This window comes from Panthera uncia, chromosome B1, assembly GCF_023721935.1.
Source record: "Panthera uncia isolate 11264 chromosome B1, Puncia_PCG_1.0, whole genome shotgun sequence".
Classification (NCBI taxonomy): Eukaryota; Metazoa; Chordata; class Mammalia; order Carnivora; family Felidae; genus Panthera; species Panthera uncia.
Genome location: NC_064811.1, coordinates 115643032 through 115668158, shown reverse-complemented (window position 1 = coordinate 115668158; position 25127 = coordinate 115643032). Strand labels below are relative to the sequence as shown.

The 25127-nt window shown below is 36.2% G+C and overlaps 1 protein-coding gene across 11 annotated transcripts in view; it reads left to right on the top strand.

The window, feature by feature from the left end:
• Positions 1 to 25127, top strand: part of ELF2 (E74 like ETS transcription factor 2) — a 94768-nt gene that overhangs the window by 17276 nt on the left and 52365 nt on the right. For 5 of the 11 annotated variants that reach the window (XM_049632169.1, XM_049632172.1, XM_049632171.1 and 2 more), the window contains exons 2-4: positions 11819 to 11906; positions 13315 to 13554; positions 24366 to 24531. In XM_049632169.1, the coding sequence (XP_049488126.1) occupies positions 13483 to 13554; positions 24366 to 24531 (238 nt within the window). In that variant the 5' untranslated portion in view covers positions 11819 to 11906; positions 13315 to 13482. Of the gene's footprint in view, positions 1 to 10571; positions 11907 to 13314; positions 13555 to 24365; positions 24532 to 25127 lie in introns of those variants that run through there. The other 6 variants (XM_049632178.1, XM_049632174.1, XM_049632167.1 and 3 more) reach the window with 2 other exon arrangements.

Here is a 25127-nt window from a genome sequence, read left to right as displayed (position 1 = left end):
AAAATATTCTTTAGTATCCTTGATATGATTCATTTAAAATAGAATAAAGTGGGGGTGCCTGGGTGGCTCAGTCGGTTGAGCGTCCCACTTTGGCTCAGGTCATGATCTCGCAGTTTGTGGGTTCAAGCCCCGCGTGGGGCTCTGTGCTGACAGCCTAGAGCCTGGAGCCTGCTTTGGATTCTTTGTCTCCTTCTCTCTGTGCTCCTCCACTCACGCTCTGTCTCTCTCTCTCTCACAAATAAGTAAGCACTAAAAATTTAAAAAAATAAAATAGAATAAAGCTAATTTGTTTTGGTTCCCAAGTTAGCATATGCTAATTTGCATTATTTTGGGGATTATAAATTTGGCCAAAGAACAGAACCAAAAAATTTCTCTAATCCAGTAATTTATAATGGTCTATAGTTTTCTACTTAGCCATAATTAGCGATAATAAGAAAACTTAGAGGGACATTGTGGTAGATTGATTATAGGGTTAAACTTTATAAATAATGTAAGACAAGGGATGCCTGGGCATCTCAGCCAGTTGAGTGTTGGACGCTGGCTCAGGTCATGATCTTGCGGTTCGTGGTTTTGAGTCCCTGCTTCAGGCTCTGTGCTGACAGCTCAGAGCCTGGAGTCTGCTTCAGATTCTGTGTCTCCCTCTCTCTCTCTGCCCCTCCCCCACTTGCACTCTGTCTCTCTCTCTCTCTCAAAAATTAAAAAAAAAATTTTTTTAGGGGCGCCTGGGTGGCTCAGTCGATTGACTGTCTGACTTCGGCTCAGGTCATGATATCACAGTTCATGAGTTCGAGCCCTGTGTCAGGCTCTGTGCTGACAGCTCAGAGCCTGGAGCCTGCTTCAGATTCTGTGTCTCCCTCTCTCTGCCCCTCTCCTGCTCATGCTCTGTCTCTCTCTTTCTGAAAACTGAACATTAAAAAATAATTAAAAATGTAAGAAAAAAGTTAAATTCATGAATTAGGGATAAAACAAGCAAATAATATAGTGATTTCAGAATAAATATTAAACCTCAGAATCTTTTGGATTCTTATCTATACTTGAAGGCCAAAGTTTCAATGTTTTCATGAACAAACTGCCTGATTTGAGTAATGTTATATATAATCTTGCAGTGGATACCATTTAGATACATGAATTAAAAAATAGGTTTTCCTTATAAATCTCAATTCTATGTTAAACATATACCATTCTAAATCTAAATTTAATGATTGTCTTAATTTTAGGTGATAATTAGTAAGAAACAAAGTATATTCATTTTAAAAGGATTAGTGAATTGTTTCCTCTTTCTTTTTCGTTCTCTAATAGTGTGCTTTAAATAAACTTCCAGGGCAAGCTCATGTTTTATTTCATAATCTGGATGAGTTGAGAATGTTCCAGGAACTCTGCCTTCATGAATTTTTACTTAATTTTTGGAAGTGGACATGCTATTCTATGTCCTATCCAAGCATTTAAACTCAATCATAATATCATTCTATAATAAAATAATCCTCCCATATCTTTTACAGGAGAAAGGTGGGGTTTATGTCCTCTTCATTCCAGATCATTATGGTTTTTATCCTCCTCTAAAAGTTGCTGCTGGGTTAAAGATTAAGTTTTAAGTTGAAGTTTTACATTACTATAACTTTCTGTAGTCCTCCTCATCATTATCAAGTGATCTTTATGAAGTCTTGCCATCATACTGGAGACTAATACCACTGTAATAATCATGTTAGCCGTGAAGTAGTTTCTGTTATTTTTTTCCTTTTTACAGATGAGTCTGAGACTTTAAGAAGTTAAATAACTTTAACATAGTAGGTCTGAGACTACTCTCCTTAGAAAGATCTGTTTGCAAGGTTGGCTCATAGCTGACATCTGGGAACTTGACTCTCAGAGCGTTTCCAGTAACTGATAAGGATGATTCACTGTGCCTAGACTGTTTGTGCAAACAATATGGTTTATGTTGAACATCTGCTTTCCTCCTAGGGGTCTAGAATTTGAGTATACCTGAGGTAGAGGGTGCCCATGTGAGCAACCCTCAATAAAACTTTGGGTGCTGAGTCTCTGATGGGCTTCTCTGGACAGAAACATTGCATATGTACGTTGGTGTATTTAGTATATCCATGAATACAACTATATGCTGAGATATGTGAGACTCCTGATATACCTCTGCAAGACTAAAAGAAATTCTCTGCAGAATCTAAAGATTTGTGTTTTAACCTCTGGGGATGAAGTGTATTTACCTTTGCTTGGTGATTAGAGTCCTAGGTACAATGGAAGAGATGATATTTAGTCCTTCAAATAAAAATAAGCATGCATTTGTTCATACATCCATTCATTATGCATCCTATAGGCCCATATGTACCCATGTTCCAGGCCCTGAGGAGGGAGCTGTAAACCTTACTTAGCATAATTAGGTAACCTTGTAAATAGTTTAGGCCTCAAAGTGAGAGTAGGTGTACTTTTTCCCCTAGTTGCATCTGCAGGCAGCTTATTGATTGATTTATAAATTTTTATTTTTAAATAACCTTTACACCCAGCATGGGGCTCAAATTTATAACCCTGAGATCAAGAGTCACATGCTCCACCTGCTGAGCCAGCCAGGTGCCCTTGCAGGGGCCTTTTTATTTAGCATTACGAAAATGTTTATACTTTGGTTCCAGGTTCTTTTACTTGAAATATGGGTAAACTTGAATCAGCATATAAGGCTTATATCTGAAAATCTTTGTTTGCTGATAATTCAGAATTCCAGGCCAACATTTCTTTCTAAAAACAAACTCAACCCTGAAGAGAGCAAAGTAGAAAAAATTTCTAATGCTGTCACTTTCTCCCTAAGGCCTATAGAATTTATATGAGAGGATTTATGAGTTAAAGAATTCATCTTCCTGCCCTCCCCCCCGCCCCCGCTTTTTTGGAAAAGAGAAAAAAAAAATCTATCTACTTATGTAGACAAGATATGTGTAACATCCACTTAACGTGTTTTAAGCCTTTTAATTAGCCCATGTTATAAGCCAATTAAGAAAGTAGATAGAAAAATCTCCCAGGGTGGGGTGGGAAAGATGCTCTGTGATTCTTTCATAATTTTAGTAAAACAAAACCAAAAATACTTGTATAATCATAAGGCAGAAAAACTTAAGATTCTGGAGCCCTACTACTTAGGTTGATATTGTGACTCACTTGCCTCTTGCTTGACCTTGGATAAGTTATTTGAATTTCCTCATGTCTCAAGTCTTCCCCAATATAAAATGGGACTGATAATACCTGTTTTGTAGGATTGTATCGATTAAATCAATTGATAATATAATGAATTTAAAATAATGCCTGGCATGATGTAAGTGCTGTATGAATGTTACCTGTAATTATCCCATTATTGTTTGGAAAATGAAGGAAAAAATACCCTAAACTAAGCTAGTTGTTGACTTTCGTCCAGGATAAATTCACTTTAATGGATTCATATCCTATCAAATCAGAATATTAAAAAGATTCTTGTATAAGGCAGTTTTATTTCCTTTTTAAATCATGAAAGTGCAGAAGTTGGCTAAGGTTTTAGAATTATTTGCACTAAGTTAGGATCGCAGTTGCTAGGCTGGCAATTTGTCCCTCCTTAAAAAAGGAACATTCCTTTTTTGCTTTCTGGAATAGAACCTAACTAGATTTTAGGCTTTCTTTGCACAAAGCCCGACGCGGGGCTCGAACTCACGAACCGTGAGATCATGACCTTAGCCGAAGTTGGAGGCTTAACTGACTGAGCCACCCAGGTGCCCCTGAAACAAGTCTTTTAAGAGTTTTATGTATCTCTTTTTGATATACAAGGGGCTATTGTGACCAGACTTGAGACTTTTCAAACATCTGAGCAAAGTCAGGACATAAGCCATGACTTTGATTGTTACTTTTTCCCTAACTAAACCTCCTAGTACCTGTCCTTTTTTCTGGTTCTTACTTGATTTGGAAATTGGCTAAACACATTTATTCCCACAATTTACTATTTCTTACAAATAGTTCATGAAGTAAATCTGGGAATGAATAGTCATATAAGTTTAAGGTTTTGATAAATAATCAGATCTTTGTTGCTTATCTTCAGCCTCAAGATAGGTTGGATTGTAAAATGTGCTTCCTTCGTATACTTATTCTGACCCTTATTATTGCTGCTCTAGAATTTGAGCATTATGCAAAATGGTAACAGATTAGGAGGATAATAATATTAAAGGAGTGTAGCTAGGCAGCAATATCATTTTTATTTCCAGTGGTGACTGTAGGCAGCTAAGTCAGGTTGATTTTGTCTTGTCTCTTTACTCATCAATTCTTTAAATAACTGTGAAGTTTGATTATTCAGAGTATGTTTATTTTTTTTATTAAGATATCTGTATTCAGAGTGTTTTTAGATGATACTTCTCTGTTAGAGTTTAATCATCATAAAATAGGTTGAACAAGTTAACATTAATTAGGTTATGTCCAGGAATCTGGCCATTGTAATTATTTTGTTGAAGAAACCAACAAAACATGCTTGTAAGAAAAGCATCAAAATATCTTATATGGAATTTAGATGAAGTCACAGATTATCGAAATTCACTCCTTATCTATATATCATTCATATATAGTTCACATGAGAATCTATAAGGTTAAGAACATGTATCTTAATTGGATAACAAACAATGTCAGGGCCATGAGTAAATGAGGATGTTAAGATACTGTTATCCATGGTGTGGGACTCTTGAAATGCAAAACTGCTTTTATGGTTGGCAAGTTATTTCACTGGGTTTTTCAATTAGCGTCTTCCGTGTGTTTTTTCTTCTGTAAAATGAGCACTAAGATCTCTTCCAGATTAAAAGGGCTTTTCTGCAATTTCTTTTATCCTATAAATTTCTAACATCCAATTTTAAATATCTGGATCAATCACCTTGCCCTAAAGTAGGTCCCATGACATGAACTGTTGCTGCCAAAATTATTTCTGGTTCTGACTTACGGGCCCGAATATTTCTAAACTGTATACTCCTTAGACTTAGTTCCCTCAAAATGATCTCATTCCCATTTTCACAAGGGAATCTTTTTAAAAGATTCATTAGTTTATTTTTTATCCCTTTATTTTTAAGAGTTTGTTTGTTTTTGAGTAATCTCTATACCCAACATGGTGCTCAAACTCACAACCCCAAGGCCAAGAGTTGCATGCTCTTCCAACTGAGCCACGCAGGTGCCTCTACTTTTGATCCCTTTAAAATGTTGTACTAAAAAAAAAAAATGCTGTACTATTTTTTTTGTTTTGTTTTTTAAAGTTAATTTCTTTATTTTAAGAGAGAGAGCAAGCCAAGGAGGGGCAGAGAGAGAGGGTAAGAGAGAGTTGCAAGCAGGTTCCCCACTTTCAGAGCAGAGTCTGACACGGGGTTCAGGCTCAGGAACTGTGAGATCATAACCTGAGCCAAAACCAAGAGGTGGATACTCAACTGACTGAGCCACCCAGGCGCCCCCTAATTTTTGTTTTAACAAATTATAAAAATGAACATCCCCGTTTTGCGTGAGGAACAATTAGGTTTTAGGAATTATCATCTATTCTGCTACTGCTTTATTCTTACGTGAAGCTTTAGCAATATGATTCAGTTCTGACAGATTCTACAAAGACATAATAATAAATTGACATTCAATGTTCATAGTGTGCCAGACACTATATGTAAAGAATGAAAATATGGGCACCTGGGTTGCTCAGTGGGTTAAGCCTCTGACTCTTGATTTCAGCTCAGGTCATGATCTCAGGGTTTGTGAGTTTGAGCCCTGCACTGTGCTTGGAATTCTCTCTCTTCTCTCTCTCTGCCCCTCTTCCCGCTCACATGTATGCGCATGCACACTCACTCTCCTTCTCTCTCAAAGTAAATAAATAAACTGGGGCGCCTGGGTGGCTCAGTCGGTTGAGCGTCCGACTTCAGCTCAGGTCGCGATCTCACGGACCGTGAGTTCGAGCCCCGCGTCGGGCTCTGGGCTGATGGCTCAGCGCCTGGAGCCTGCTTCCAGTTCTGTGTCTCCCTCTCTCTCTGCCCCTCCCCCGTTCATGCTCTGTCACTCTCTGTCTCAAACATAAATAAACGTTAAAAAAAAAAAAAAAGTAAATAAATAAACATTAAAAAAAGAAGCAATTAGATCAGAAGCAATTAACATAACCTGTTAAAATGAAAAAAAGAGAATTTACCAGAGGATTAGTAAATATTTTTTCAAATTGCATGACATATTTAAAGGGAACCAGTTGAGTTTTTCACACTTTGGATGGGAAACTAATAAAATTAATATGGTTTTAAACCCCCTTCCTTGGACCCCAGTTATATAAAATCATATGAATCATAGTCCTTGATTCACGACATACTTAAATAATTATCCCAAGCATAACTTTTTGTTTATGAAACACACAAGAATCCACAATTCAACATGAAAACTGGAACCTTAACAAGAATTCACATCACATTTACTCATGTGTATATTAATGTAGATTGTATAAAAATCTTTAATAGAATTTTTAAAGTTTATTTATTTTGAGAGAGAATGAGAGTGAGAGTGTGAGTGGGGGAGGGGCAGAGAGAGAGGGAAAGAGAGAATCCCAAGCAGGATCCATGCTGTCAGCCCAGAGCTTGACAGGGGCTTGATCTCCTGAACCATGAGATCATGTCCTGAGCCAAAACCCTGAGTGGGACGCTCAACCAACTGAGCCACCCAGGCGCCCCTAAAGGCCATCTTTATATCTGTTTTTGTAAATTGTATATTTATGTGTTTTCTTTATTTTTTCTTTGTTTTTTTGGTCCTTTATTCCTCTATTTTAAGCATTCTTTGTATATTAGTTATACTAGCCTGTTGTAATATAATATCCTATTTCTAATATTATAGTTGTAGTGTTCCTTGTTTTTGTACTTTATATGAAGTCATACACTTAAACAATTTTTTGATGAGAGTGTGATTTGTACTCTAAGGAACTAAATTATAGTTTGAGCAGAGATTTCCTGAGTGATACTTAAGTTTTTATCATTTTTCACAGTTTCTTTTCAATCCTGAGACTAGCATTTATTATTCAAAGTTCTTTCTCTTCTTATTGCTGTGCCAATATCTATCTGGCTTAAAGTATCAGAGCAAATGGTGGTTCCTTTCTGAAGTCTCTCCAGAACTCTCCAAGGTCGACTTGGATTTTTTTTTTTTTTTTTTTTTTTTTATGTTTCCACTATACTTTGTAGTTTCTTTAATGGCATTTACGTGATTGTAATTGTTTCTGTATTATTGAAAGAACTGGTGTAGTAAGAGATAAGAAAGAGGTTACTGAGTTGTGGGGAAAAAGTTGTCCTTGAGGGATAGGTGGAATTTGAATAACCAAAGAAGAGGACCTTCCTGGTAAGAGAGCACTAGCAGAGGGATAGGGATGGGGATGAGCATGGTATGTGAACAGTGAAGATACTTGTTTCATTGGAACGTGTTTGTTTATTCTTGTATTCATCACATCTTTACTGTGTATCTACTGTATGAAAGGCCCTGGTTAGGTGATATAAACCACAGATTTTTAAAACTTGTTACTTCGGGGGAAAGTAGTTCCAAGTAAGACTAGGAAGGTAAAGAGGAGCAGGGTTTTAGAGGGCACTGAGACAAAGGCATAGGTGTTGGGCTTGATACAGTTGATAGGAGGTGGCAAGTGAAGGATCTACTGGAAGCTGTTATTTCCCTGATGTTTTTGTGAAGGAGGCACATGGTGTGGATGGGGAAGGAGAGTCCTAGAAAATGACATTGAGCCTATCATGATTTCATGCATATGTGGAATTTAAGAAACAAAACAGATAAACATAGGGGAAGAGAAGGAAACATAAGGTAAAAAGAGAGAGGGAGGTAGACCGTAAGAGAGTCTTAAATACAGAGAACAAACTCGGGGTTGCTGGAGGGGTGTTGGGTGGGGGGATGGGCTAAATGAGTGATGGGCATTAAGGAAGGCACTTGTTGGGATGAGCACTGGGTGTTATATGTAAGTGATGAATCACTAAATTTACTCCTGGAACCATTATTACACTATATGTTAACTAACTTGGATTTAAATAATATTTAAAAATTAAAAAAAAATGATATTGAGCCTGAGGGGAAGAGGGTACTTACAACTTGAGACCTGTACGACAACTAGGAATTGGCCAGATGGGCAAGCAAAAGGAAGGATGTTCACAGAAAGAGAGAAAAGAATATAGAGAACTATAAACAATTGTGGTTTAAGGTTAGATAAAGGGAGAAATGGAAGATGAGACTGGACAAGTGAGTGTGGATTAGATTTGTGATTTTCATACCTGAGCATATCAGAATGAACATTTCATAACTTCTGAGAAATAGACCTATACCCCTTGCTTGTTCCTATTAAATTAGGATGTTTCCAAAGAGGCTGAGAGTTTCTCCCGTGATGAGAAACTATTGAAGAATTTTGAGAGGGGCTTAACATTATTCCATCTTGGATCATCCTGATATTGCAGTAGATGGAGTTGAAGGGTGGGAAAATTAGAGATGAGGAGGCAAATTCTGAGGCCATTAAAACAATACAGAGAAATGATAATAAGACCTCAGCTGTGGCAGAAGATATGAGATTATAGAAATGGGGTGAAGAGTGAGAAACTATGATAGTGTTGATGGAACTCTGTTTTTCAGGAACTCTGAACTTCAGGCACTCTTCATGTTAGATTGTTTGTGTGGGCGTTAGGGTAGCTTACTTAGCTAAGCACAGTTTCCTCTGTCAGGAAAACGTGTTTAGTTTGGGACATGTACTTCTCCTGCTGCACTTTTCCCTATCCCATTTAATGGCTATTCCTGTGTACTCTGACTGCTATCTTTGGATTCATTCTTGATTCTTTATCTCACATCCACATCCAAATTGCTATTAAATCTTGTCCATTTACCTTTAGAATATATCCAACAGTTGGCCACTTTTCACTCTCTCCAGAACCTACCACTTTGGTCCTAACCACTATCATTTCTCACCTAAGTATTATAGTAGCTTCCTAACTGATCTCCCTGTTTCTGCCCTTGTCCCCTTGTCTGTTCTCAACCCAGCTTCTTTTTTTTTTTTTTTTTTAATTTTATTTTTTTTTAAATTTACATCCAAATTAGTTAGCATATCGTGCAACAATGATTTCAGGAGTAGATTTCTTAGTGCCCCTTACCCATTTATCCCATCCCTCCTCCCACAACCCCTCCCGTAACCCTCAGTTTGTTCTCCATATTTATGAGTCTCTTCTGTTTTGTCCCCCTCCCTGTTTTTATATTATTTTTGTTTCCCTTCCCTTATGTTCATCTGTTTTGCCTCTTAAAGTCCTCATATGAACAAAGTCATATGATTTTTGTCTTTCTCTGACTAATTCACTTAGCATAATATCCTCCAGTTCCATCCATGTAGTTGCAAATGGCAATCAACCCAGCTTCTTAATGATTCTTGTAATAATCAAGTCATCTCTCTGTATAAAACTCTCCTTCTCCCTGGAGTAAAAGTCACAGTCCTCAAAGAGGGCCTACATGGCCCCCTCCCCTTAACTCTCTATCATCTTCTGTTCTTTCTTCCTCTTGCTCATTTCACTCCAGCCATATTGGCCTCCTTGAACTAGTGAGGCATACTCCGCCCTGAAGATACTGCATTTCCCTTTCCTTCAACTACAGGACTCTTCCCCCAGTCATTGTCACAGCTTACTTCCTACTTTCAGGTCTTTATTCATGTCAGTTTTCTAGTGAATTCTTTTTTGACCACCTAACTTGGAATTATAGTTCTCTTCCCTGCTGAATATTCTTTCTCTTTGGTTCATTTGTCTCCTTAGCCTTTATCACTGTCTATGTGCATGCTAAACATATTTTGTTTATTTTCATCTTTTCCTGCTGGAATTTAAGACCCATAAGAATGAGGACTTTTCCTTTATTCACCGCTACACCTCTAACCCTGAAAACTGATAATATAATAGGTGCTCAGTATTTACTGAACGACTGGATCAATTAATGGAGTGCCTGGGATATCCTGGAACAGATGCTTACTGTTTATTTACACCCTACTTAATTTCACAAAGAAGTAGAGGCAAGGAAGTGTCTAGTAGAGAAACTGGAGCCCATAAAATAGTTTAGATTGGAAGAGAGATTTTCGTGAAGTCATAGCAGTATATGAGGTAGTAAGAAAGAGTATAAAGAATCAGAAGAAAATTAGGGATGAGATCCTGAAAACACCTCCACGTAAGGGCTGACCAGAGAGTAACACTGTTGTTTGACTTCACAAAGCAGGAACCCTGCTCCAGGCCCTGTGCTTTAGAGGTCCAAATCTAGCCTTTGTCCAGCTATAACCGTTCTGGTAGAATGAGGATTTGGTGGGCAGGGGTGGGGGAGGGGGAACGCGCAAGGGAACTAGTCCATCTGGTACCCATTTCTAGATTAAGCTCTGAGTATTTGAACCCCAGAATTCCCTGCCCATGTGGCCCTTCAGAAGCTTCTTTCCTGATTCTCTCCTCTCTTGACTGAACACATGTATGGGGTTCTTTAGGCCCAAGGGATGACCAAGCTGCAGCTGTTTGCAGGCATGTGGCCAGAATTTGGACATGTGGGATGGGATGTCTACATGTGTGTGTATGTATATATGTATGTGTGTATATATATATATATATATATATATATATATGAATGAGTGATTCCCATGCTCCTGTATAACTTCAGGGAGAATTCCAAATCAGAATTCCAAATCAACCTTTTAGGTTGTTATAGAAGTATTTATGTGAATATAGGAGGATAGAATAATAATTGACCAGCTTGTTAGCTTGATTTATAACTTTAAAATATTTAGGCATGTGGACTGTAGGCTTCCATTTGTACTCTTGCTCCGAGCCCCTTGAAAATTAGGGGTGGGCCTACAGAAGGGAATTGAAAAAGAGTAGCTAGAGAGGGAGAAGATAAATTCCAGATGGAGTTTCAAGGATGGAATGATCAATAGTATCAAATACTTCAGAGACATTAAGTCCTATGAAAACAGAAATGTATCCATTGGATTTGAATGACAATTAGAGTTTAGAGTAAAACTTTCAGTTGGTGGTGATGGATGCCAAACCTCCATAAAAGGAGGAATACCTGAGGAATTAGGAAGTAGAGACAGAAGATAGATGTTTTTTTCTAGAACCGTCTCTGAGAAAAGAAGGAACTAGAATAGTAGGTGGAGGGGTATGCAGAGTCATGGAGGAGGACTTTTCTATGTTTAAGATGAAAGAGTCTTACAGATGTTTAGATATTGAGGGAAAGGACCCAAAGTTAAGTAAGAGAAGGTTAAGGAAAAGGAGGGAATAATCGATGGAGCAAGGCCTAACATCTAGTGCATAGGTCCAGAGATTAGCCTTTGAAGGGAAGAGGGCTATTTGAGAAGGCTTGGGTTGTTTGGAAGTGTATGCAAGCTAAATTTGGAGGGTGAGAGAACAGGAAAGTGACTTATTAGGCAATATGATATATCATTAGTGTTGTTTTACAGTAGTTTTCTGGGTTAGTCTTTTTAAACTTGATTTTAAACTCCTGGGCATCAAGGGTTATACCTGCAGCCATGTGTTAAAATCCTATTGGTTTATTGAAATATAGCCCATAATATGAGGCATAGGCCACACATGTTGGATCTGTCATTATTCAGTAATTTGACACTTTAGTGGTGAATTAAAATTTTAAGTTTGATAAACACTTTTGATTCTCAATAGCCTAGAAATAACTTCTTTATTATGTCCATTATATAATGTGTGTTATCAGGATTTGCAGATGGTTTGTTGTAATAAGTACATATTGTCTGAATCATACCTGTTTTGAGCAAAATATTTTTAAATAGAATTATATTAATACTGTCTTTTTTCCCCCCAAATAGTAGTTCCAAAGAACTGCTGGTTTGTATTTTAGCTCTTGCCAAGTTGTGAAAATAGTGAAGGATGCTTAGACTACTTAACATTCAAATTGTAAGTAAACTTTATTTCTGCCAATATTACCTATATGTTAAGAAAAAAGAAATTGAAAATAGTTGTTACCTTATATGATAATAATGAGCTTTAGTGTGATGTATACTGTGGATTTTTACTAATTTTTGTTAAGATACATATATGTCCTATCCCATTTTCTGTTGATAAGATCAAAAAGAATACTCATAGTCCTGAATGAATCTTAGGAGGTAGGGTGAAATTTTTTTCCAGGTATTTCTTTTATTGTATAAATTTATAGAAATTCTTTATTATTTTATTTCCATATCTGTATGGTAGCAGTAGTCAAAATTAATGTAGGACATAATATTAATGGAATGATTTATTAGAAATATATGTTCATTTCTCTTTAAATATGCTTAATTTCTCTGAATTATTTAATTGTTATGTGAAAAAATTCTTTAAGAAGTGAATCTTACAAGGTGCCTGGGTGGTTCAGTTGGTTAAGCATCAGACTCTTGATCTCAGCTCAGGTCTTGATTTTAGGGTCTTGAGTTTGAGCCCTGCGTTGGGCTTCACCTGGGCATGGAGTCTACTTAAAAAAAAAAAAAAAAAAAAAAAAAAAGCTTTAATTTAACATACATAAAATCAAGTAAAATATAAGCTTTTAGAAATAATCTAAAGCATAAATCTGGATGATGTATATATTGACAGTCATCTCTACTAGGGGAAAAAAAGCTTGGATTATGTGTCCTTGAAACCATTTGCTATATTGAATATTTAACAAGTAGCAAAAAAAAAAAAATATTGATGAAAGAATGATAGAATGATAAAGTAATACTAAAGGCATTATAAGTGATTTACTACTTTATTTTTAAACTATTTGAAAGTATAAACAACTCAAATTAATCTGTTTTTAGTCCTAGTAGAGTATTCAAAATGTGAACACAGAATAAGATTGCTATGATAAGCAAAAGACAAGTCTAATTATATTATTTAGGTAAATAAACCAAATGAGCCAAAGAAGAAGAATGAAATATTTTCAAACCAGTAAATCTTTTAATTTGTTAAACAGGAATATAATTTTACTTTATTTTGTATATTTTGTTACCAACGCATAAAAGGTTTTAAAAATGTCTACTAAAATATTTCAGGAATAAGAGTACATCTTCATAAAAGGAGAAAGTTATAACATTTTCTCTCTTAAAATAAGAAACAAATATCATAAGGTCATCCATGTGCAATAGCTTGGTTGTAATAGATTGCTTATGAGCTTGACATTTCTGAGAAGTAGAATGCTCATTACTGCCCTCTTTTGACACAGGGCTGTATAAGCCAAGTTCCTTTTTCTTAGTTTACAAAAATGTCAAAGATTAGATTGTAAAATAAGTTGTGCTTTATATCCTTCCTGTATATTTTTAATAATTTTTCAAATTCTTCCTCTTTTTAGGCTCTCTGGTTAATCATCTTTAGAAGACTGGATTTCTGGATATCTACTTCACTCCATGTTTATTGACTTTTAAAACATGATAATGCAAATCTATAACATTGGCAATCATCCATGAACCTTTACATTATATTGGTTAATAGCGTTTGAAGCTTCCTCAGGGAATAAACAATGACATCAGCAGTGGTTGACAGTGGAGGTTCTGTTTTGGAGCTTTCCAGCAATGGAGTAGAAAATCAAGAGGTTAGGCATCCAATGTATATTACATTTCTGTTTTGTTCATAGAAATCAATACGTGAAATAATTTTGAAATTAATGGGAAACAGGTATTTGAGGGTATAAATGTACAATTCATGAAACTGTACATGTATGTGTCATGTGCCCTTATATAATTTAGGTAATAGAAGGTTGAGATAATTACTGCCAGGCTCACCTCAGTTGTTGGAACATGCATGTATTGGAATGAACTGTGAGGAAGAAATTGAAAGAAAGAACACAAAGTATTAGAGATAGCTTTTAATTCCTGATAAAATCCATTGTTTTGGATTACAGAATTTATAGATATATAATGTACCTAAATACATAAATTAAATTCATCTTAAATTAGAATTTTGTATTTCCTTTAGTTGTCATCTTTGCTTCCTTTGTTATTCTATCATTTCTAATTCAGCAGGGGGATCTATTATATTTTAATCCTATATGTATACTTAAGAATTTGGATGATTTGTAAATCAGAAAAGAAAGGTTTTGAAATTTTATACATATGGAACTCTGTAGCGTATTTGGTTATTTTCTTGTTATGATAACATTAAAGAATAGGAGATAGGAGTAGAAAAATTACAGTACCAGAAACATATGGACTTCCATGCCCTGGCTTCTGGTCCCACCATTCAGTAAAGACTGAATACTGAAAAGGATCTAAATTATAATTTGTCACAATATTTGGTCAGAGATGAGGTGGACAAATGGAGAGTTGACTGTCTTTAAAAAATCTGTTTTCTCTGTATGCTATGAAAGATATTGCTGTTACTGGTCCTTAGTAGCAGCATAGTGGTGTAGTGATGGGACCAAGAAACAAGTTAGGATATCAGGCTGTGTGTTCTACTAGAGTCTGCCTCTTTTTCTTGCTTGTTTGTGTCTGTTTAGTCTTCCAAGGTAGCTATGGTTAAATTCAGTGGGAAGGGATAAAATGAAGGTACTGCTTTTCCTTTGTTCTCAGTGGACTTGGTAACCAGAATGTTCCTGTTATATTTGAATCTAAAACTGGTTCAAAGCCCATTAAGAGAAGCCCCAGCTACAGAACAATCGATGTCTACTTCTTCCTTGAAGATTCACTTTCTGTATGATCACTTCTAGGTGTGATTCACCAAAGAGTTCAGGGACTCGGGGGACTTCCATCCCCTCCACATCACCCAGGCTAACTATTGCTTCTTTTTACAATGCTTTCCCTTTGTTGTATAGTCTTCCTTTGTTATGTTTAACCCTAAGAAGGGAGCCACCAAGAACAATAGGCAGAATATATTTACCTTGTGCTGGTTTGGTATCATTATTATTTGGGAAAAAGAGTACAACAGTTTGTTTCTGGAAGACTCTTTATTTTTCTTCTTTTACATGGAACCCAGGCGTTCATGGCCTGGAGAACTGATTATTATGGAAGAAAGAATCTGATAAGTGAAATCATTTTGCCAAGGCATTACTAATGATTTATGTGGTAGCGTTATGGGTAGTCATAGGCATTTTAGGTAATACGGCACCAGAAAGGGGGGAATTATTCTTGGGGAACTTTTTCTTCAAATTATGCTATGTAGAAACCCACTTACTTTCATTCATTTGTTCCTTCAGCAAATATTAATTGACCACTTACTGCCAATTGTCAAGTACGTTTCTAGGCACTGGGAATAAAATATGTCAGAATGGCTATAAAGAATAAGTCAGGGCTAGATTTTAGTAAACAAAGAGATGTGCTTTGTACTTGGATAGGAGAATGGAAAGAGTCAATATTGTGGAGGATGTCAGTTTCTTCCAGTTAATCTATATATTCCACCTCTATAAAATGTTAGGGCAAGTTTGGGGCGAAATTGATTATATGACCTAAAGATTGTATGGAAGAGTATACATTCAGGAATAGCCAGAGCAGTTTTCTGAAACAGAAATGTAGAACAGGTAAGTCTCATAGAAATGAGAATTAATGCAGGAAAAAATTAAAAGAGGATTTAAATAGAGTTTAAAAAAATTGTTTTTTGATGTTTATTTATTTTTGAAGGAGAGAGAGAGCGTGAGCATGGGAGGGGAGCAGAGAGAGGGAGACACAGAATCCGAAGCAGGCTCCAGGCTCTGAGCTGTCAGCACAGAGCCCGACGCGGGGCTCAAACCCGTAAACTATGGGATCATGACCTGAGCCGAAGTTGGAGGCTTAACCGACTCAGCCACCCAGGAGCCCCTAAATAGAGTTTTTAAAACACAGCAAATACGGTTTTAGAGAGCATCTTCTTTCAGACAAACAAAGTTAGGAGTTCTTCTACTTCAGATTGTGATGGGATAACTGAGACCAGATTTTTAAAAAAATTTTTTTTAAGTTTATTTATTTTTGAGAGAGCATGAGAAGGGGAGAGACAGAGAGAGAGAGAGAGAGAGAGAGAGACACACAGAATCTGAAGCAGGTTCCAGGCTGAGCTGTCATCACAGACCCTGATGTGGGGCTTGCACCCATGAAGCATAAGATCATGACCTGAGCTGAAGTCGGATGTTCAACAGACTGAGCTAGTCAGGTGTGCCTATACATCTCAATACTTTTTAAAGGATTGAAATCATACAGAGAAAGCTGTGTGACAAAAGCAGAAATATGTTAGAAATTAACAACAAAAAACACTTTCAGAATCCTCAAACATTTGGATATTAAACAGCTCACTTTTATATAACTCATGGATTAAAAAGAAATCACAAGAGAAATTAGAGAATATCCTAACTGAATGAAAATGAAAATACAATATATCAAAATTTGAAGGATGCAGCTAAAACAGTGCTTAAAGGTAAATTTATAGTTTCAAATACTTATGTTAGAAAAGTCTAAAATCATTTGAGCTTTCAATAAACTAGAATATGAAGATCAAATTAAATCCAAAGTAGAAGGAAGGAAGTAAAAAAAATAAGTCAGTGAAGTAAAAAGTAGACAAATAGAAATTATCTGCTAGCTGGTCCTTTGAAAAGATTAAGAAAATTGATAAATCTCTCAGTAGACTGCACAAGAAAAAAAACCACAGAAGGCAAAAATTACTAATATAAGGAATGAAAGGGTTGAACAACTTTATGCCAATAAGTTGGCAACTCAGATGAAGTGGACAAAATCCTTGAAAGTCATTCTAAGAGGAATAGAAAATCTGAATAGCACTGTATCTTAAAATAAATTGAATTCCTAGTCAAAATCTTTTCCACAAAGAAACCTCCAGGGCTAAGTGGCATTATTGATGATCTAACAAACATTGAGGAAAGAAATAATACTAATTTTACATAACTCTTTCAGAAAATAAGGTAGCATGTCCTAACTCATTTTGAGGCCAGCATTATCTTGATACCAAGACCAGACAGAGATATGTAGGAAAAGAAATCCTCAAACAATATCCTTCACGGGCATAGGTAAAAACATTCTTGATTAAATACTAGCAATTAAATCCAGTAATGTATAAAAGGGATCATATGACCCAAATAAGGTTTATCCCAGGAAGGTAGGTTTAATCAATCAATGTAATTCATCACAGTAACAAAATAAAAAGAAAAAAAATCATTTGATCCTATCAATGACCACAGAAAACCCATTTGCCAAAATTCAACACCTATTTATTATACAAGTTCCCTAAATTAGGAATAAGGGCATCTTCTTCAACCTAATAAGTACATCTGTGAAAAACTCACAGGCAACATCATGTTTAAAGGTGACAAAGGGAATGTTTTCCTTTCAAGGTTGGTAGTAAAGCAAAGATGTCTGCTCTAACCACTTTCTGTTCAACATTGCACTGGAAACATTGCTACAGGGTAAGAAAAATAAAAAGACGTATGGATTGGAAAAGAGGTCGTAAAACTATTTCTAAATGATACAATCATGTTTATAGAAATTCCCAAGAAATCTACACAACTGTTAGAACTAACAAATTTAGAACAAGTGACTATGTAAAAATTAGTTGTATTTATATATCTTAGCAAAATAGGAAATTTAGCAAAATAGGAAATTTAAAAAGCAGTACTGTTGAGCAGCATCAAAATGACACAGGGGTATGTTTAATGAAGTAAATAAAAGATGTATATGCAAACACAGCATCTTATGAGAAATTAAAGACCTGAATAAATGAAGAGTTATACCATGTTTATGGATTAGAGAATTTATGTTAAAACAGAGTTGGAGGGCCTATGCACCTGATTTAAAGACTTACCGTGAAGTTCCAGTAATTAAGACAGTGTGGAATTGATATGCCAACAGACATGTAGATCAGTGGAACATAATATAGATCCATCTGAGGCTAATTAATTTTCTTTTTTAAAGTTTATTTTGAGAGAGAAAGCACTCGTGCATGTACACAAGTGCGGGGGGTGGGGGAGAAGAGAGAATCCCAAGCAGGCTCCATGCTGTCAGCACAGAGCCCGACGCAGAGCTCAATCTCATGACTGTGAGATCATGACCTGAGCCGAAATCAAGAGTTGGACACTTAACCAATTGAGCCACCCAGGCACCCCAAGGCTGATTAATTTTCAGTAATGGTGGTAATGTAATTCGGTGGAGAAAGGATAGTCTTTTAAACAAATAATGGTGGAATAACTGGATATCATATGCAAATGAACTCAGTTCCTTTCTCACATCATACACAATGAATAACTCAAAATTGATCATAGAAAATTTTTCAATCTTAAAATAGGCCATGGTTTCTTAGATTGAACACAAAAGCATGACAACACTTTAAAAGAAAAAAAATGATGAATTGAAGTTCATTTAAATTAAAAACTGTTCTTGAAAAAAAATTCCATTAAGAAAATGAAAAGATGAAGCAAAGATTGGAAAAAAACCTTTACAATACATATACTGACAAAGAATTTATATTCAGAATATATAAAATAATAAATTGGAGATAATCCATTAAAATAGGAAAAAGATTTGAACAGATAATAAAATGAATGGCCAATAAGTGCATATAAAAATGCCCAACGGGGCACCTGGGTGGCTCAGTCGGTTAGCGTCTGACTCTTGGTTTTGGCTCGGGTCACGATCTCCTGGTTTGTGAGTTTGAGCCCTGCATGGGGTTCTGTGCTGATGATGTGAAGCCTGCTTGGGATTTTCTCTCTCTCTGTCTTTCTCTCTGCCCACCAAATAAATCCGTGAACTTTAAAAAATGCCCACTATTACTCACCATCAGGGAAACACAAAACCACAGAGAGATACTACTACATACTTATGCAGAATGGCAAAAATGAGAGGGATACCATGTGTTGGAAAGGATGCAGAGCAGTGGAACTCTCATACACTTATAGTGGGAATGTAAAATAATATAATTTGATAGTCCTTTTAAGATGAAGTGCACAGTTACTGGGTGTTCTGGTAAATTGACTCCTAGGCAAACATGGAATAGAATAGAACAGAAGGGGGAGGAAGAGCAGGGACAGTAACAGGAATATTATAGCCTAGTTTATGAGTTTATGATAATTTGTGACAGCAGCTCCAAGAAATTAATATACCACCTTTGCAGCCTTATTTCCTACATTACCTCACATAGCTCTTAATTGCTTTGCCCCTAATTCCCAAATGTGAGAGTCTCCATGAGTTTTGTTCATGTTCATTTTGTACCTGAAATTGCCTTCCACATCTGTCCAAATCCTTTTCATCCATTCAGGGCCCAGTTCTAGGAAGTCTTCTGTAGTTCCTCAGTCTGAATCAATTCAATACCTAACAGGGTTGAGGGTTATATTTCAAAGAGTCTTAAAAATCATTGTTTAGTATGTTCAGTTTTCCTTTTAGACAAATGAGGAGTCATGAAAGCTTTTTGTACAAAGAAGTAATACAGATAATTCTGATTGTAGTGTGAAGACATGCCCTCCTCACTCACTGAGTATTTACTCCTTTCTAAACACTGTACTAAGTAACTCCATTACTCATTGAGTATTTACTTCATTCTAAACACTGTACTAAGTACTTTGTGGATATTTAATTTTCAAGGGAATTTGAGAGATATAAACATTTATAATCTCTCTTTTTTTGTTAAATATGAAGACACACGTGTAGAGAAGAACACAGGGTGAGGGCACAGGGAAAGATGTTAATAATTTGTTCCATTTAAACACGTTAAGCTCAGAGTATTAGCTGATTATTCCTGTAGTGATGTTAAATTGGTAGTTTAAAAGTTGGTTCTGGAGTTCAGAAGGTGCTCGGAGAAGAAGGCAAATATTTAGTAATCATCAGCATAGAGGTGCTGTTTTTAACCATAACAATGGGTGGCATTGCCAGGGAAGGTAATATAGAGTAAAAAGGAAATGCTGAGAACAGAACCTTAGTAGGTTGGCTATATTTCTGACACTGGAGATGGAGGAAGAGTCAAAGGATATACTTAAAAGTAGATGGTAGAAAGAGAAAAAAAAGATTGAAGAAGCAATTTTTTAAATGAGGGAACTGTGTGTAAGTATATGAGTCTGCAGAAGGATAAAGGAGGATGAAAACTGAAATAGAGTTTAATCCTTACTGACATTTAAGAGAATAGTTTCATTGGAGTGGTAGAATCCAGATTACAAGGTATATGTAGATAATGAGTCAAAGAGTTAGACTATCTTTTGAGAATGTATACAGGTATAAGATGCAAAGATCTGGAGTTCACTTGAAAGAAGAGTTGAATTTTTTAAATAAAGATTTTGGCTTTTTTATAGTTAATAAGAAGGAGCCGTTGAAATATTAAAACTCAGCTAAGGTATACAAGAGAGAAGAGTGGGTCGAGAATCCTAATTGGTGGGGGGAAGAGACTATAGATGGGGGAATTGGCCTTGTCCAGAATTCTACATCTCAAGTATTTCATAGTTTAGAAAATTTGAATTATTTCCTACTGGTAAGATGGAGGTGGAGAGTTCACAGTATAAAATAATTTCAGGTTAATGTTACTATTAAAGATACTATTAGATTTCAGAGGAATGAAAGAAGTTATCAGTCCTTTGGGTTCTGTATAAATAAGGTATTTACTGCTTGGGTCAGTACCAGCTCAAATGCCACTTACGATGTTGCTTTCTTAATTTATGAGTGGGGACCTCATCAGTCTTTACCTATCGCATGCTTCTCATTAACATCTATTTTATAGCTAGGTGATGTTGCCTGTAGGTTGTGGTTATAAAGCTGAGCAAGAAGAATGGAGATTCAACTGTTAGTATATCTAATTTGTGGGGAAGGATTTTTTTTTTTCTTCACGCATGCAGAGAGGGAGGAAGAGAGGATCCCAAGCAGGGCTCCATGTGCAGTTGGAGCCGGCCAGGGTGCTCAATCCCATAACTGTGAGATCATGACCCCAGCCGAAATCAAAAGTCAGCCACCCAACTGACAGCCACCCACGTGGCCCAAGGATATTTTTTTTTAACGTTAAAAATGTTTTGCCTTATACAGAGTAGGAAATTCAGTGTTACTGTTCAGCATGTGCTTGCTTGTTTTCCTTTTCTTTTTCTTTTTTTTAATTTTAATTTTTTTTTTTTTTTAATTTAGAGAGAGAGTGTGTGTGTGAGCAGGGGAAAGGGGCAGAGGGAGAGAGAATGTTAAGTAGTCTCCACTCTCAGCCCGATGAAGGGATCCATCCCACGACCCTGGGATCATGACCTGAGCTGAAATCAAGAATCGGAGGCTCAACTGACTGAGCCACCCAGACACCCTTATGCTTTCTTATTTTTAATTTATCATACCTTTGTTTTGTAATTTATTTAAAGGGTTTTTTTTGTGCAGTATTTGATACAATATGAAGACTGTGTTTATATATGTGTATATATGTGTGTGTGTATATATATATATATATATGTTTAAGAACAACAAAAAGAATAAATATTACCTATGAACCAGGTTAAAAAATAGAAATTACTAGTATTTTACAATATTAACTGTGCCCCTCTCTTACTACCCCAGAGGTGCCATTATCCTGACTCATGGGGTAATATTTCTTTACTTTTCTTTATTGTTTTATTGTTTGTGGATATATTCATAAACAACACGGTGTTTACTTTGAAAATATGAATAATGTCCCAAGCTAACTGAGTTAGGGAAGGATAGCATTACCATAGTTAGATTAAAGCTTCCAGGAAAAGGAGGACTAGTTTGGCATCAAGTTCACTGCATTTCAAGAAGTTCTACTCAGGCAATCAATAAGCAATGTCATGAGTTGGTTCTTGGAAACATAGGGCCATCTTGGTCAGGTTTCAGGCAGTGGTATGACCTGGTGATGCAGGTTTGTTCAGCAGGTATATATATATATATACAGTCCCATGGAGAGAATGCTGTTCTTCTTGTTTTTGTTTCTTTTTGTGGTTTTCTTTCAACACTTGAGAGTAGATCAAAGCAGAACACATCTGGAAGGTGAAAGGAGTGTTCTTAGCTAATCCAGGTAGCAAGGCAAGGTGGAGTGAATAGGTACATCAAAGCAAGCCAGATATCAGATATGAATAAAAACCTGGAATAGGCTTATCTGGACACTCTGTCCTTAGGAACCATGCCAGGGGTTGTCTTGGTGACAGTTTATCGTGCTGTCTCAGGAGTCCTGGTCGTATAATCCAGACTGGTTGCCCTTTAAATCCAGTGTGTAGCTGGCATCCTGGAATCTCTCTTGCCAATCCTCCCAAAGATTACTATTGTCTCTTTCCCATGGTGGTCTCCTATATTCTGTATCCTAAGTTGTGGTCTTTATTAAAATTTTACTTTTGATGAAATCAAAATTTGCTTCTTGAGAAAGGATGTATGCAAAGTAAATGTTTTGAGATCTTTCATATCTGAGAAAACTCCTTATTTTCTTAAGTTGATTTGACTAGCTAAAGCATTCTAGGTTAGAAATGATGTTCCTTTATAATTTGAAGAAATGGCTCCCTTGTCATTTTCCTTCTAATGTGACTGTTGAGAAGACTGAAGTCTGAATCCATTTCTTTGTATGTGACCTGTATTTTCTCTCTAGAAACTTGCAGAATCTTCCGTTTTATCTCCAGTATTGTGATATTTCACAGTGGTGTGCCTCAGCGTAGGTCTCCCTTAATTTTTTATATTAAATATCTCGTAGGTCCTTTCAAATGGGCAGCTCATATCCTTCAACTCTAGAAAATTTTCTGGAGCTCTTTCATTTCTTTCCAATCTGTTTTTTCCCCCCTCCCCTATTTTGTTCTTCTGGAACTTTATTATTCAGATGTTGGACCTCCTGGACTGGTTCTCTAGTATTATTCTATTTTCTCTCCTATTTTTTATAACCTCATCTTTTTTTCTCTGGTTTCTGGAAGACTGCCTCAATTTTATCTTCCAAGCCTCTTTTTTTTTTTTTTTTTTTTTTAATTTCAGCTATCATGTTTTTAACTTCTTTTTTTTCCCTCTTTTTTTTCTTTTAATTTTTTTTAACGTTTATTTATTTTTGAGACAGAGAGAGACAGAGTATGAACAGGGGAGGGGCAGAGAGAGAGGGAGACACAGAATCTGAAACAGGCTCCAGGCTCTGAGCTGTCAGCAGAGAGCCCGACGCGGGGCTCGAACTCACGGACCGTGAGATCATGACCTGAGCCGAAGTCGGACGCTTAACCGACCAAGCCACTCAGGCGCCCCACATGTTTTTAACTTCTAAGAACTCTTTATTTTTAAATGTCTTTATTAAATTGTATTCTGTTCTTGTTATGGATATAATATCCCTGAGGAATAGGACTATAGATGTATGTATGTATATATGTATGTATGTGTGTATATGTATGTATTCTGTGTTAAAGGCTTTTCTGTAAATTATTAGTAATACTTGACTGTTAGCTTATGATTAAAAGTGGAGGACTAAAAAGCTGATTGAACAATCTATTTTGGGGCAGTGCCTCGGTGGCTCAGTTGGTTAAGCCACCGCTCTTGATTTTGGTTCAGGTTATGATCTCATAGTTGTAGGATCAGGCTCCATGTCGGGCTCTGCACTGAGTGTGGAACCTGCTTGGAATTCTCTCTCTCTCTCTCTCTTTCTCTTTCTGCCCCTCCCCTGCTTGTGCATGCTCTCTCTCAAAATAAATAAATGTTAAAAAAAACCCCTCTATTTTTGGTACATTATCAATACTAACAAATATGCCTAATATACCTTGAAAATGCTCCTGTTATTCCCTCACCAGAAAGTTAATTCTCCAGTCTTCTGCTGAAATGAGGGCCAGTTGCTTAACATAATGGAGGAGGAACAGGTCTAGGAATCAGAGTGCTTTTCAAACAGCTTTGATGGAATTTTCCTGTTTGAACCCCTCCTCTTGCTGTACCACCTGCTACTCCATTTTCAGGGGTAATGGGTACTGCCTTCTGTGGGTTTTCCAGTGTAAGGTGTGTTGTTTCTCAGCTTCTTTTTGCTGCCAGGTTGATTTGGCTTTCCTGGATCTCCTTAACTACTTCATAACACTTACCCATCCACTTTTAATCTTCTAAGATTTTGTTGCTCTTATCTCTTCTCCTTTGTTGCACTTATCTCTTCTCCTTATGGGTTTGTGTTGAAAAGTCTTTTACTTCGGTTTAGTGGGTTTCATGAGATAGTGCAATTATATGCATGGTTTTAATTTGTCATTTTAATCCTGAAGCCGATTATTTAAAAAGTTTAATCTAAGACTCACTTCCTGAGACTTGAAAAGATTATTAAAGTTCCCTTTTCATCTCTTGTTTTAGTTTTTATGTTCATATTTATATGTAATCCATGAAACTCATTATGTAATATACATAAAACTCACTGTGTAATATGTGAAACTCATTGTGTAATACATGAAACCCCTTGAGACTATGTGAACTCAAGTATTTAGGAGTAAATCCAGAATTTGTGAATAAAAAAGTTGATTGTTTTCTAAATTTTCTCTTGCAGGAAAGTGAAAAGGTTTCTGAGTATCCAGCAGTGATTGTGGAGCCGGTCCCAAGTGCCAGATTAGAGCAGGGCTATGCAGCCCAGGTTCTGGTGTATGATGATGAGACTTACATGATGCACGATGTGGCAGAGGAACAAGAAGTTGAGACCGAGAATGTGGAAACAGGTAGACATCTCACAAAATGTTCATTATTTGTGACTTTCTCATTTTATAAGTGTCAATGTTACTATTGCCAACTGAATGATACATACGAAAGAACCTCTTTTTGCTTAGAAACCAGTGAAACATCTCTTATTTACGGGACTTTAGTATATATATATACTATATATATATATATACTATATATATATATATATATATATATATATATATATAGTATATATATACACAAAGTCCTACATCACAGTTCTTTGAAGTATAACAGGTCTCATACAATGGACCCTAAGGACAAAATTACAGGCCTGCAATAATAGAATTATCTTTAGCATTTTTTTTTTTTTTTGAGAGGGTGACTAGTTATTTAGATATAGAAGTCCATAGGCTAGTATATGAGGGTAACTTTTTAATTCAAAAATCTGTAGAGTACTCTCATTTTATAACAGATTCAGAGTTTCTTTGAATCAATATTGGTGGAGCAGTATGATTCCTTTTTTCTTAGGTCAGATGCGTCTTTGTAGCAGTCGGTCAGCATCTTCTTCCCTTTTTGTCTTCTGAGGAATTTTGGTGTTTGAGTCTGTCTGCATTTAATTGGAGATTAATAA